The following is a 13,524-nucleotide window of genomic DNA, read 5'->3' on the forward strand; positions in this document are numbered from 1 at the left end:
GGCCAGCTGACCGGTCCCCCATCCTGTGGTCCCCCCCCCCCAGGGTGCCTGCCTTCCCCCAGATCCTGGGGTGGCTGCTGGACCTTGGCATAGACCCAGAGGCGAAAACCTGTCCTGCTGCTGCTGCCCCGGTGCCCCACGCTCGTCCACCAACCAAGGGATGATCCGGGGCTGGGGGGTGCCTCAGCTGCTGCCTCTCACCCCCACCGCTTCTCTGGAGCTGCCAGGCTCCGGCTGTCCCCAGGCCCTGGGGACAGAGTCCGCTGCCTCCCCACTCAGTTTGAACATTCTGTCAGGAATCTAAGCGTTTTCTCTGAACCCTTAACAGTTCTTAGCTTTTCTACAGCGAGATTCCTAAATGGGGCTGTAGGCTGTGAGAGCTGAGACCAGGCCTGAGGAAGTAGAACCCACAGAAGGGCCACCATGGGCATCTGTCCCCCTACCTCCCGTGCCCACCACGCCCAGGTAAGGGTCCCGGGCGCAGGAGCACCACCACCATCCTGGAGGGGAATGCGTAGCAGGTTCCTGAACGGGGGTGAGCAGAAGCCGCTGCGGCGACCAGACCCCCCCAACACCTTGCCGGGGGACGCGGGGGGAGGGGCTGGCCACCCCAGGTCTGGGCTAGAAGCTCCTGTCAAAGGCTTCTACATACCTCAGGTGTGCCCGAGGCACCCACTTGATGCCTCCCAAAGCTCCACGTCACTCAGCGCCCACCTCCAGGGCCTCTTGGAGCCCCACCCCCACGCGAAGCTCAGCCCATGGGGCCTGAGGGACCCTCCCAACGGGGCCACCCTGTGGCCATCCTATCGGAAGGGCCACAGTCTCTCTCTCAGTGGGCAGAGCCTGCGCCCACCCCCGCCGGCCCGCCAGGAGGAAGGAGCAGCTCTTGGCCTCACGTGCATTTCCCTTTTATTGGCACTTGGGGACGGTGGTCCTAGGCGTGTGGGCCGCGGCCCCCCGGCGCTGGCACCAGACTTGTACTCAATTCATGCCTGCTGGGGAGCAAAAGGCCCAGTGAGCAAACCCGCAGCAACTGGGAAAAGGGTCAAAGAGCCGCCGCCACCCCTTTATTTTTAACAAGCGGCACGTCAAGTCCATGATCATGTCAACAGCCAGAACCCACAGCTCAGAGCGTCCTCTGTGCGCACAGTGAGGAGGAATGGAAACAGACATGGAGCGGGGTGGCTCCCCGAGGGGCCGGTGGGGGACAGGCCAGCTCCCGCGAGTCCAGCACGCCCCTCCTGCCCACCGCCCCCTGCCACCCCCACCCAGAGCAAACATTCAGGGAGGGGACAACAATGGGCACCAGGAGTCCAGGTTTAAAAAAAATCACTAGTTCTACAGAAACATGAATCGTAACAGTAAAGAAACTTGAATTTAGGGGGGGAGGGGCATCCTGTGACCCAGGACCCTTCCTCGGCTGGAAAAACCCATTTCCAGCACAGTTGGTGGGCACTCAGGTGTGCCTTACTTCAGATCTACGCAGGGCAAGTGTTTCGTGGAAACAAGTCCATCGGCGGCAGCTGTGACCCAGGGGACCCCTCGGGGCTGTAGGACCCGGTCCTGAGCTGGCTCTGCTCACCTTGGCCTAGGCCGCGTACTGCTTCTTTCTCTTCGTTTTCTCAGGCTCTGCAAGTAAAAGTTCCAGTTTCCTCTTGGAGAGGCTCAGCTTGGGTCCCTTGTCCTTCTCACCCCCGAGTCTGGGTGGCGGCCGGGTGGCTCTGGTTCTGCTCTGTGCCGGGCGGCCTGGCTCCAGGGGACCCGTGGCGGGGAGGAGGGGGCCAGCTGCCCTGGGCCACGGGTCCTCGGTCATCCTCCAGTCTTCCGGCGACCCCGAGCGCCGGGTAGCCCGGCCTCGAGTCTCGGGGCTGTTGGCCTCCACGGGCTGCATATCCACGTCGTTGGCCTCAAGAGACGTGGGGCCCCGGCTGGCCGCTCTCAGCGGGAGGTCTGCGGTTTTGGACGAGCGAGGGTCTTCTAAGCTGACTTCTCCCGCACGCCCGCACCTGAGCGCGTGGGAAGGCCCAGTACCATTCGCGTCACCTGGAGAACAGTCACTGTGGCTGGAGGCCAGGTGACCGGGGGGATCTTCTGAATCGCCATCGAAAGGATCTAAAAACTGAGCACAAAACGATTTCTGAGCCAGACGGCAACCTCCACCAGGAGAAAGTGCAACACGCCCCTCCCACACACAGATTATTTCTCCCAGCACTGATGCTGGCAGACTCTGCCAACGCGTCTGCTTCGCGAACGATAAAAAATGCCTTAGACGGGGACCACTGCTGATTTCGGCTCCAGCCCTGATCTCAGGGTCATGGGATCAAGCCCCACAAAGGGCTCCATGCTCACAGCAGAGTCTGCTTGCCTCACTCCCTTCCCTACCCTCCCTAACCCTAACGTCCCTGCTTCAAAAATAAATGTTTTTCAAAAATGCATTAGGGCCGCCTGGGTGACTCAGTGGGCTAAGCCTCTGCCTTCGGCTCAGGTCATGATCTCAGGGTCCTGGGATGGAGCCCCGCATCGGGCTCTCTGCACAGCTTCCTCCTCTCTCTCTGTCTGGCTCTCTGCCTGTTTGTGATCTGTCTGTTAAATAAATAAATAAAATCTTTAAAAAAAAAAAATGCATTAGACAAATATCTCCTCACATCCCAAAAGCTTGAGGGTCCGCTACCACTGGGCGCCCATCACTTAAAGCCCTTGTCCCAGGACTGCGCACCAGCCTCGCCAGCCGGGTCCACACGGCCCAGCCCACCCCGGGGTCTGAGCTCACTTCCTCCCAACATCCGGTTCCTGGCTCACCCCACCCTGTTCCTGACCGCCTGCCACCCCCATGCACAGGGCTGGCCAGAGGCAGAAGGGAGCGTTCGGGGGCAGAGTTCATGGTTCTCAAAGTGCCCCGTTTCTGAGCAGCAGCCGTGGGTGACACAGCCCATCTTCCTCGGCAGCCTCCTACCTCTGTGACCACCTGAGGGGGCCCCTGGAGCTTTTTGGACCTCGAGTCCCACGGCTCCTCGCTGCTGACCTTGACCGGATTTCCCAGCTCTTACTCCAGCTTTTCCCCTCTCTGCATCTGTGCTCTTGACTGAGCAGCTCTGGCATTAAAGGTCTCTCTCCAGGGACATCTGAGTCCCCGCAACCGACCGCTGTCCCTTCCTGCGTTAACTGCGGGGAGCTGCACCCCGTGAATCTCCAGGCCAGGCTGAGACCTCCTCCCAGATACACCCACGGACCCCTGAGGTCCCTGCTGGTCAGCCAGTTGGAAGGGTTTCACTCCCCGTGGAGCCGCGGGCAGAAACGGCCCGGGAGTCAACTCTCATGTGGGGAGTAAAAACCTGCCGAGGGGCTCATTTCTCCCGTGGACAGGTGACATGGTCACATATGCACCACCCCCCAAAACGGTAAAAATAAAAATAGTTTCACACCATAATCTGTGGACAACTCTAATCATTTCAGATTCAGAAATGGGCAGAATTGGGCTTCACAGAGCCAGCATCATGGGGCCCCATGGCAGAGCAGTCCCCAGCCCCACGAGGCCTCGAGGCCCAGACTAGAGGGAGCATGTGGGGGACAGTGAGGGGCTCACCCCTCACATAAACTAACAGAGTCCGGCCTCGCAGACAGAGAGGCCCAGCGGGGCAGGCGATCCCTGGCCACATGGCTAGGGTTAGACCCCGGGATCTTTAAACTCCACGAGACCACATGTCAACTACACCTGGATTACTGATTTTAATTATTTTTTTAAGATTTTATTTATTTATTTATTTATTTATTTGACAGAAATCACAAGTAGGCAGAGAGGCCGGCAGAGAGAGAGGGAGAAGTAGGCTCCCCACTGAGCAGGGAGCCTGATTCGGGACTCGATCCCAGGACCCTGAGACCATGACCTGAGCCAAAGGCAGAGGCTTTAACCCACTGAGCCACCCAGGTGCCCCCTGATTTTGATTTTGATTGCAACAGATGCTGAGGGGTGACTGGCTGGCTCAGTGGGGGAGCCTGTGGCTCTTGATCTCGGGGTTGGGAGTTCAAGGCCCACACTGGGCATAGAGATGACTTAAAAATAACATCTTTGGGGCGCCTGGGAGGCTCAGGTAGTTGAGCATCTGACTCTTGTTCTCAGCTCAATCATGACCTCAAGGTCCTGAGATCAAGCCTTGTGCCAGCTCTGTGCTCCGTGGGGGGTCTACTTGAGGTTCTCCCTCCCTCTCCCTCTCCCCCACACCCGCTTGTGGGCACGCACATGCTCTCACTCTAAAAATTAATAAATCTTTTAAAAAAATAAATAAAATCTTTTTTAAAAAATCTATTTTAACAGAAAGAGACAGTGAAAGAGGAAACACAAGCAGGGGGAGTGGGAGAGAGAGAAGCAGGTTCCCCGCGGAGCAGAGAGCCCGATGCGGGGCTCGATCCCAAGACCCTGAGATCTTGATCTGAGCCGAAGGCAGAGGCTTAACAACTGAGTCACCCAGGCACCCCAATAAAATAGATTCTTTAAAAAATAATAATAGGGGCGCCTGGGTGGCTCAGTGGGTTAAGCCTCTGCTTTCGGCTCAGGTCAAGATCTCAGGGTCCTGGGATCGAGCCCCGCATCGGGCTCTCTGCTCCGCGGGGAGCCTGTTTTCCTTCCTCTCTCTCTGCCTGCCTCTCTGCCTGCTTGTGATCTCTGTCTGTCAAATAAATAAATAAAATCTTTAAAAAAATAATAGTAATAATAATATGGGGCGCCTGGGTGGCTCAGTGGGTTAAGCCGCTGCCTTCGGCTCAGGTCATGATCTCAGAGTCCTGGGATCGAGTCCCGCATTGGGCTCTCTGCTCAGCGGAGAGCCTGCTTCCCTCTCTCTCTCTCTCTGGCTGCCTCTCCGTCTACTTGTGATTTCTCTCTGTCAAATTAATAAATAAAATCTTTAAAAAAAAATTAGTAATAATAATAATAATAATAAACTGAGGCACTCGGGCGGCTCTTGTAAAACACAGTACCTCAGACTTCCCCATCACAAAAGAGCACACACAAGCAGGCCCCAAACCACTCTCCTTGGAAAGGCCTGCTTGCAAGTTCGACCTGTGGCTGGTTCTGGGGACTTGACATCGGGGACAGCTCCACCAGCCCCTCAAGGGGTAGAGGGGCTCTTGGCTCATTCTGTCACGTACCTCCCTCCAGATACCTTCAATTAAGTCCATGTGATTCTTTTTGTGATTGGCCTGGAGAAATTAAAAAAAAAAAAAAAAAATGCTGAATAATCCTTTCTAGGATGGCAGGCAGACCGATAGCAGGTAGTGTCCTAGGGCCAGGGACCGAGGGACGGCAGCTGTTCCCGCCACACCGGACCCTCAGAGGAAGGCAGCCCTTGGAGGGTGGGCAAGAGGCACCTCCTGGTTTAAGGGACTAAAATGAGAACCTGGGCCGCCGGGAATAGGAGAAGGAGAACCAGGAATGCGGCGAGAAGGCGGCCGGATGCGGTCCCCGTCTCACTGGGAACAGAAAACCCTGCACTCGTTCTAAACCCAAACTAGAAGATCATGGTAGATTCTAGATTATCTGTCTTAACTCCTTCCTTCCTTTATAGGAGCTGAGGCCAGACAGCGGCCAGGCCTTGCTCAGGGCCCTCTGAAGAACCCCGGGGCTTGTATCAGATGTTCTAAAACCCTCCCCAAGGACCCCAGGCTTCTGGGGAAAAAGGCTTTTGTTTTTTCTTGATCAAAACGAAGGAGTTTGAACCCACTGACATTTCAGCAGGGAAGAAAGACCCATAATGATTTCACCAGGAACCACCGAGAAGAGCCGCCAGGACGCCTGGTCCGGGGATCACAGGTCGCCCGGTGCCCCCCACCCCCGCCCCCGGCACCCCCAGGAGGGCCAGGGCGGTGAGAGTACCTTGAAGCGATGGAGTGTGTTTCTCTGCCTCTTGCGGAAGCCAGCCCTGGTGCTGGCGGAGCTGAAGGCCACCCTGATGCAGGTGGGGCGGCCGGACCTCAGACCGGCCATGGCTTGGGAGCCAGCTATGATGGACTTTTCACTGCACTGGAAAACATCTCACTTGACATTACTTGTCCTCACGAGGACAAAGCCCAGGTCACTGGTGGCTGGGGTGGGGGAGGGGCAGCCTCCCCAAGGGCAGGCACCCAGCAGGAGGGCGTCCCCCGGGAGCTATCTGGCAGTTTGTCCAAGTCAGATCTACCTGCCCCAGAGGTGAACTGTACTGGGTTCCACCTTGCCAAGACAAATCTAGGGGTGTCTTCAAAAAATTTTGTGGTTAACCCTCTGGGGCCAGCTGGTGGTGGGGATGTCTAGCCCGTGAGCGTTCCGTCCGTGTGGGGAAAGCCCTGGGCCCCCAGAAGCTCCATCCACCCGAGCTTAGTGGAAAGGTCAGATTCATTGACCCTGAAAATTCCAGAATGGAACCCACCACCCAGTTCAAATGTCTTCTCCCTTTATTTTAACAGATGAAGCATGTGAACCCAGGTTGGGGACTGACTGACTCACTCACCCAAGTGAACAGAAACCATTTCCCCACCAACCCAGAAGTGTGAGGTTGTTAAAAACAATTAAAAAGGAAAAAAACAACAACAACACAGGGGCTCCTGGGTGGCTCAGTGAGTTAAGCCTCTGCCTTCGGCTCAAGTCATGATCCCAGGGTCCAAGGATGAGCCCCGCATGGGGCTCTCTGCTCAGCGGGGAGCCTGCTTCCGCCCCCCCTCCGCTCCCCACCGCCTGCCTCTCTGTCTACGTGTGATCTTTCTCTCTGTCAAATAAATAAAACCTTTAAAAATATATATATATGCACCCAAAGGAAAGAGAGAGAGAGAGAGACACCAACCACTCTAAAAAAACAAAAGAAAAATGTACCCAGAGCACGAGACTGTGAAGCGACGTCGGTGGATTTTCATGTCACTTGCTTCCCTCAGGAATCCTCGTGGGAAGGCACGTGCCAGGCCCTGGGGGAAGCGTCGGTCACAGCGTCGGTCACAGCGTCGGTCACAGCGTCGGTCACAGCGTCGGTCACAGCGTCGGTCACAGCGTCGGTCACAGCGTCGGTCACAGCGCTGCCCACCTCCCCACCCTGCACCGCTCCGCTTTCCCAAACTAGGCTCCACAGAACACCAGCTCCGGGCAAAGGCAGAGAAACAGGAAAGGCTATAAACCATAGCCCAAAGCACAATACACATTAGCATTTTAAAGGCTGGGAAGGCTCCCTGGGGGGGGGGGGGGATAAAATAAATTAGTCCAGTCAGCCCCTCACCCCCAGGCTTTCCCAACTTTCGATGACCTCGACAGTCTCGAGGCCCACGGGGGATTGGTCTGCCGGTTTTCTTAGGAGCACAGGAGGGTGGTGGATTTGGGGAGCGCGTCCACACAGATGCCCTTCCCATCTCGAGGGGATCACCGTGCAAGATCACAGGTGACCTTCTCCCCGCCAGGCTACCCCGCTCATCCTCGGGAAGTCGTCTCGCAAGGCAGCCCACGGTCAAGGACGGGGGTTTGCTCTGCGGCCGGACTGGGGCGCTTGGAAACCCTCAGCGTGGGGGCATGGTCTCCCTGCTCGCTGATGTAGCCAGTCCTTCGGTCGTGACAGGTGGGCTCAGTCGTGTCATACTTGAGTTATAATAAATACTACGGGACTGGGGGGGCTCCTGGCTGACGTGAGACTCTCCATCTCGGGGCTGTGAGTTCAAGCCCCACGCTGGGTGTACAGAGTAGTTTAAAAAATAAGATATTAATAAATAAACCCATTACTTTGTTCCACTTTTGCCTGGAACTTGTTCGGCCAACTCCTTTGTCCCCGTGACATGTCCAAACCAACTTAGTTTTGATCTCCCAAGGAATACATCCCGCGAGTTTGTTAGGCCAAGTTCAGATAAAAGTTCCCCCAAAGTGAAATTACAACAAGGAGAGGAATATGAACCTCATATTCTCCTCACTTCCCTGCTGGACGTAGGGGCCAGGGTCATGGCCGGGGGGAGGGCCAACCTCAGATTTTCTAGAGCAGCTGGTTGGCACCAGGTTAAAAGATTATTTTAAGTTAGTTATTTGACAGAGAGAGAGAGAGAGCATGACGCTCAAGCACACAAGCAGGGGAAGGGGCAGAGGGAGACAGAGAAGCAGGCTCCCCGCTGAGCAAGGAGCCAGAGGCGGGGCTCAATCCCAGGACCCCGGGATCATGAGCTGAGCTGAAGGCAGACGCTTAATGACTGAGCCACCCAGACACCCCCATACTGCCCTTTCTCACGCAGGTGCACAGTGCCTCACCCGCTGCATCTCCCCCTACTCCCGCCCCTGGGTCCTCCTGCTCTATCTCTGGGTTCCACAGCCCCTTTTGACAGACTTACTCCATCGCCTGCGTTTTTGGCTTCTCTGTCCACAGCTGTGTCCCTGTGTCCCCAAAGCCCGGCCCAGCACCGAGCACGAAGCTGATGCTCAGCAGATATTTCCGGGGTGCACGCGTCCGTGCATATCCCACAGACCCCGCACCCCCAGATGCGCCCCTGCCTTCACAGCCTCCAGCACACCATGCATTCTGCCAAAAGCCAGATTCCTTGCACACCCTGCCAGGGGGCGAAGGGTCCATGCAGCAATCTGACGTTTGTTACAAGCTGAACTTCTGACCAACTTCCCTAACAAAGGGCTAACATTTTCCCTTTGTAAACAGAATGTTTGGGCACCTTCAGGAAATGCTGAATAAATAGAAAAAAAAAATTTGTCATGAAGTGAAATGCGTGCCAGCAAGGGAGGAAGAGGAAACGATGACGGGCCGGTTCCTTCCCCAGCAACCCAGAGCCCCAGAGCCCCAGAGCCCGGGTGACCTCCTCTCCTCTCGGGGAGGCGGGACAAGGAGCCGCCCAAGCCCTCACCTTAGTTTCCAGCTCCCTGGGACCCGCCCCAGTCCCCGGTCCTTCCAGCCCTGGAACCGCGCCCAGGAGGAGTGGCCCTGGGAGGGGCTGGGGGACAAGTCAGCTCCCCAGCTGAAGGCTCCTACCTGGAATCCGGGGGCATCCAGGAGTGGGGAGCGGCAAACGGAAGGTGGCGGTGAAGTCCAGAAAGCTTCCAAGACGGGGGCCGTGGGGGGAGACGCTATTCTGCAGGGAGGAAGGAACAGAGCACAAGCAAAATGATTTTGGTTTTTTTAAGATTTTATTTATTTATTTGACAGAGCTCACAAGTAGGCAGGGAGGCAGGCAGAGAGAGGGGGAGAAGCAGGCTCCCCGCTGAGCAGAGAGCCCAATGCGGGGCTCCATCCCAGGACCCTGGATCATGACCTGAGCCAAAGGCAGAGGCTTAACCCACTGAGCCACCCAGACGCCCCAGCACAGTGATCTTTTAACAGAGGATCTTAGCAAGTCTGTGTTCAAGATCTAGAAAAAAATAAAAAATATGGTGACCTGCTTCTCCGGCCCCCACCCCCATCCTCAACCCGAAGGTCAGAATTCAGAACAGGTTTGCCCTAAGTTAACCACTAACTGACCTTGGTACTTAAGTCAATTTTGCATTTCTGCTTTAAAGGAAACATGTGTTTTAAAAGTTCTCTCTTGGGGCACCTGGGTGGCTCAGTGGGTTAAACCTCTCTGCCTTTGGCTCAGGTCATGATCCCAGGGTCCTGGGATCGAGCCCCGCATCGGACTCACTGCTCAGCGGGGAGCCTGCTTCCTCCTCTCTCTCTGCCTGCCTCTCTGCCTACTTGTGATCTCTGTCTGTCAAATAAATAAATAAAATCTTAAAAAAAAAAAAAGTTCTCTCTTGGGGTGCCTGGGTGGCCCAGTCGTTAAGCATCTGCCTTCAGCCCAGGTCATGATCCAAGGGTCCTGGGATGGAGCCCCGTGTCAGGCTCCCTGCTCAGCGGGGTGTCTGCTTCTCTCTCTCCCTCTGCTCTTCTGTGTGTCCTCTCTCAAATAAAATCCTTTAAAAAAGTTCCCCCAAAAAGATATTTTAAAAGTTCTTTAACATTCATCAACCTCAACTGTTCTAGTTCAAGAATAGACCCCCTCTCCTTGCAATAAGATTTGCTCTGAAAGAGTTCTCAAACTTCTCTTCCCCAAAAGCGGATTTTAAGAGGATTGGCTTTATTGAGGGCAGGTCAACCAAAGCAATGTGGGCTGGCATCTCACAGGGTGCTTCTTTTTTTAATTTTTTTTTTTTAATTTATTTGACAGAGAGAGAGAGACACAGCAAGAGTGGGGGGAACACAAGCAGCCGGAATGGGAGAGGGAGAAGCAGGATTCCCGCTGAGCAGGAAGCCTGATGCAGAGCTTGATCCCAGGACCCTGAGATCATGACCTGAGCTGAAGGCAGACACAGACACATAGTGACTGACCCCCCAGGCGCCCCTCACAGGATGCTCTTACCTTTATTTTTCTACCCGCTTGAAAGAAACTAAGATCTGGTCCAGACTCCACATCTCTGAGCTCCTTTCCTGGCCCAGGAGCCTGGGAGAGCAGGAAACCCTGGAGGGTCAGGGTCGAACCACCCACGGCCCCAAGGCGCACACACTCTGGGTCCTTCAGACGCATTCCTTTTCGGGACAACTTCAAGTCATTCCCGAATCCCTGGGCCAGGGTCGGTGCCCAGGAAATATCCCTAAACGTGTAATAGTGTAAAGTGAAGTCAGAGACTGAACATGATCCCCGTTCCTACCCACACACAGAACAGCGCACGGCTCCAAGCACACCGGCCCCACCTTCACCTGATGAGGCTCTTGGCAGGCTCTGGGGGGTAAGAGGGTCTGTACGTCAATGTACAAACCAGAGGTGTTTCTCTTTCTTTTTTTTTTTTAACCGATTTTTTTCATTTTAGAGAAAGAGTGTGTGAGCAAGGGAAGCAGAGGGAGAGGGGAAGGAGGAAGAATCGTGAGCGGGCTCCCCGCTGAGTGTGAAGCCCAACGGAGGACAGGGTCGGAGGACAGGGTCCATCCAACAGCAGGACCCACGCCGAAACCAAGAGTCAGACGCTCAACCCGCTGAGCCACCCAGGCGCCCCCACCAGTGTTGACTATTAAGGTGGACACCTTCATTCCATACTTGATATTATTTTGACTACTTTTTTAGTGTAATTATGCTGAGATACAATAAAAAGGAAAGATAGTGGCTTTTTTCATTTTGCAATCTCTTGTCCCTTATGCCACCTGGAAAGAAGTCATAACTTACAAATCCAGGGACACCCGGCTGGCCCAGTCAGTAAAGAATGCGACTCTTGATGTCCGGGGTCGTGAGTCTGAACCCCACGTTGGGCAAAGAGATTACTTAAAACAAAACTCAAGGACTCTTGAAGACAATGTTGACCAAGCTCTAAAGGGAAAACAATTTAGATGAAGCCAGTTCTCATCTTACCTTGGATCCGTGAGTCAGCCTTTCCAAAGCCCCTGTGCTTGCATCAGAATCCATCAGATCACAAAGTTCTACAACCAAAATAAGAACAGCCATTCACACAGAAGGAATTCACAGAGAAGCCAGAGCACAGGACCTCTGGGATTTCTTATTTCTTATTTTTTTTTTTTTATTTTTATTTTTTTTTTTAAAGATTTTATTTATTTTATTTGACAGACAGAGATTACAAGTGGGCAGAGAGGCAGACAGAGAGAGAGGGGAGGAAGCAGGCTCCCTGCTGAGCAAAGAGCCCGATGCGGGGCTCGATCCCAGGACCCTGGGATCATGACCTGAGCTGAAGGCAGAGGCTTTAACCCACTGAGCCACCCAGGTGCCCCTCTTATTTCTTATTTTAAATCAGTTTGCTCTAGAGGAAATGACAGGTTAAAATAATATTTTGGAGAAATACTGTGTAGCTTTGCAGACAGGACCCCAGGGTAATTCCCAGGTGTCCTACAATTTTCCCGTGGGTTTGCCGGGAGGGAGGGGAAGGTATCCACACTTCTCAAGCACAAGATGTTTACTGTCTGAGGGCAAAGCAACGGGTCAACCCAGGGCCAGGCTCCCACCCAGACCCTGGACTGGACCCTGGGCAGAGCTGGCGCAGCCCCACGTCCCCACGACCCCATCCAGGTCACGGGAGGGAGGCCGGGGCGCCCCTTCTTAGGCGCTGGCACTTCCCGCCTGGGGGAAACGGAGGAGCCCTCTCCCCCCCAGTCCTCCCCTCACATCAGGGACTCAGTGCCCTGCAGGTCTGACTCCCGAAGATGGGACCTTCCTCCATAACGGGAAGCAAAGGGCGGTCTCCAAGGTAAGGGGTCCAGACCCAGGGGGCGGGACACCACCCCCGCCCGACGAGGAAGACCCGCCTCACTTCCACGGGGCAAGGGCCCCCCCACGCAGGATCTAGCCCCGGTGCCGGCCCCTTCCCGCGCGAGGAAGCCCAGCCGCGCCCCGCCCCTGCCCTGCGGCTTCGGCGGCGCCGGACCCGGCCAGGTGCTGCGGGGAGAGGGGCCGCGGGTGGCGGCGGCTTGGATGGCCGCGCGCACCTGCCCGACGCACCTGCGCCCACCTGCCCGCGACCCGGACTGGGGCTGGGGCTGGGCCGGGATAGCAGCCCCCGAAGTGGGAAGGAACTGGCTCCTCGGGGCGACTCCGGTAGGGCGTGCTGTCACTCGCGTCGGGGACACCGGGAAGGGGCTCGGGCGGGTGGGCCCGGATGACGCTTCTCGGGCGCAGCCGAGGCCGGGCGCGCAGGGCACCGCCGGCCGCTGCAGACTCACCTTCTGAATAGCATGTCCATTTTGTCCCCGGAGTGATCGTCGCCGAGCCCCGAAGGGGGTCTGCGGGCCGGACCTGTGTGACGTCACGGCCATCTCCGCGGCGACCCGCGAGCCGCCCCTCCCGCCTGACCCAGCCCCGCAGGCGCCCGCGCCCCTGCGCCCCGCGGCTCGGATCCGCCCTCCCGCGCTGGCTCGCGGCCGGGGACGCCCGTCTAAGCACATGATTTTGTCACAAAACCTTGAGTGACTCTCCCGTGCCCCGGGATGACGTCCGAACCTTTTAACGCGCCCACCCGGCCACCCGCTCCGGCTGTACCTGAGACCACTCCCACCTCTCCTTCCAGATTCCGGATGAAGCCCAGCCCCTCGCTTCCCAACCACCCACAGCTGGGACCTCTCTGGGGAAATTCTCTCTTCACCCTGCCCCACCCCTGGCTTAAGCTTTGGAGCTGAGTTTGGCACCTTCTCCAGGAAGCCTTCCTGGATGTCCTCTGCATTCCCATAGCAGGCCAGATCAGCCTGTGCCGAAGTTTCCTGTGGATTTCTACGGACTCACAAGACTCGTGGATGAGCATACCGGTTCGGAACCCAAGGCCCTTCCCCCCTCCAACTCACCCCCCACCATGCCCAGCACAGTAGCTGCTCAAAAATGTATTTTGAGGGACACCTGGGTGGCTCAGTCCCTTAAGCATCTGCCTTCAGCTCAGGTCATGATCCCAGGGTCCTGACATTGAGTTGAGTCCCACATGGGGCTCCATGCTCAGTGGGGAATCTGCTTCTTCCTCTACCCTCTCCCAGTGCCTGCTCTCTCTCAAATAAAATCTTTAAAAAATAAAGATGTATGGTGTACCTGGGGGGCTCAGTGGGTTAAAGCCTCTGCCTTTGGCTCAGG

The 13,524-nt window shown here is 56.1% G+C and overlaps 1 protein-coding gene across 6 annotated transcripts; it reads right to left on the reverse strand.

Moving 5' to 3' along the window:
- Window positions 1–10: 10 nt before the first annotated feature.
- On the reverse strand, window positions 11–12,907 carry LOC101677197. 6 transcript variants are annotated; one of them, XM_045073868.1, is made up of 9 exons: window positions 12,633–12,903; window positions 11,314–11,381; window positions 10,333–10,564; window positions 8,970–9,069; window positions 6,842–6,930; window positions 5,870–6,016; window positions 5,146–5,196; window positions 1,583–2,119; window positions 11–992 (listed from the first exon to the last, which is right to left on the reverse strand). In XM_045073868.1, exons 6-8 carry the CDS (start codon window positions 5,978–5,980, stop codon window positions 1,589–1,591), a joined length of 693 nt encoding a protein of 230 aa, XP_044929803.1. In that variant the 5' UTR covers window positions 5,981–6,016; window positions 6,842–6,930; window positions 8,970–9,069; window positions 10,333–10,564; window positions 11,314–11,381; window positions 12,633–12,903; the 3' UTR covers window positions 11–992; window positions 1,583–1,588. The 6 variants fall into 6 exon arrangements, with proteins under 6 accessions (XP_044929803.1, XP_044929820.1, XP_044929797.1 ...); XM_045073885.1 differs by lacking the exon at window positions 12,633–12,903 and adding an exon at window positions 12,412–12,626; XM_045073862.1 differs by lacking the exon at window positions 10,333–10,564 and having other exon boundaries at window positions 11–995; window positions 12,633–12,907.
- Window positions 12,908–13,524: the final 617 nt, after the last annotated feature.

Source organism: Mustela putorius, unplaced genomic scaffold (genome assembly GCF_011764305.1).
Source record: "Mustela putorius furo isolate JIRA1106 unplaced genomic scaffold, ASM1176430v1.1 tig00000129_pilon_pilon_pilon, whole genome shotgun sequence".
NCBI lineage: Eukaryota > Metazoa > Chordata > Mammalia > Carnivora > Mustelidae > Mustela > Mustela putorius.

Bases quoted from the DNA above. Each gene is read 5' to 3' on its own strand.
- LOC101677197 (XM_045073862.1), bottom strand. From the start codon at position 5,980: ATGGCCGGTCTGAGGTCCGGCCGCCCCACCTGCATCAGGGTGGCCTTC. The intron at 5,197-5,869 runs GTACTCTCACCG...TAATTTCTCCAG, and splicing joins ACACACTCCATCGCTTCAAG to GCCAATCACAAAAAGAATCA. The intron at 2,120-5,145 runs GTACGTGACAGA...TTTTGTGCTCAG, and splicing joins TTGAAGGTATCTGGAGGGAG to TTTTTAGATCCTTTCGATGG.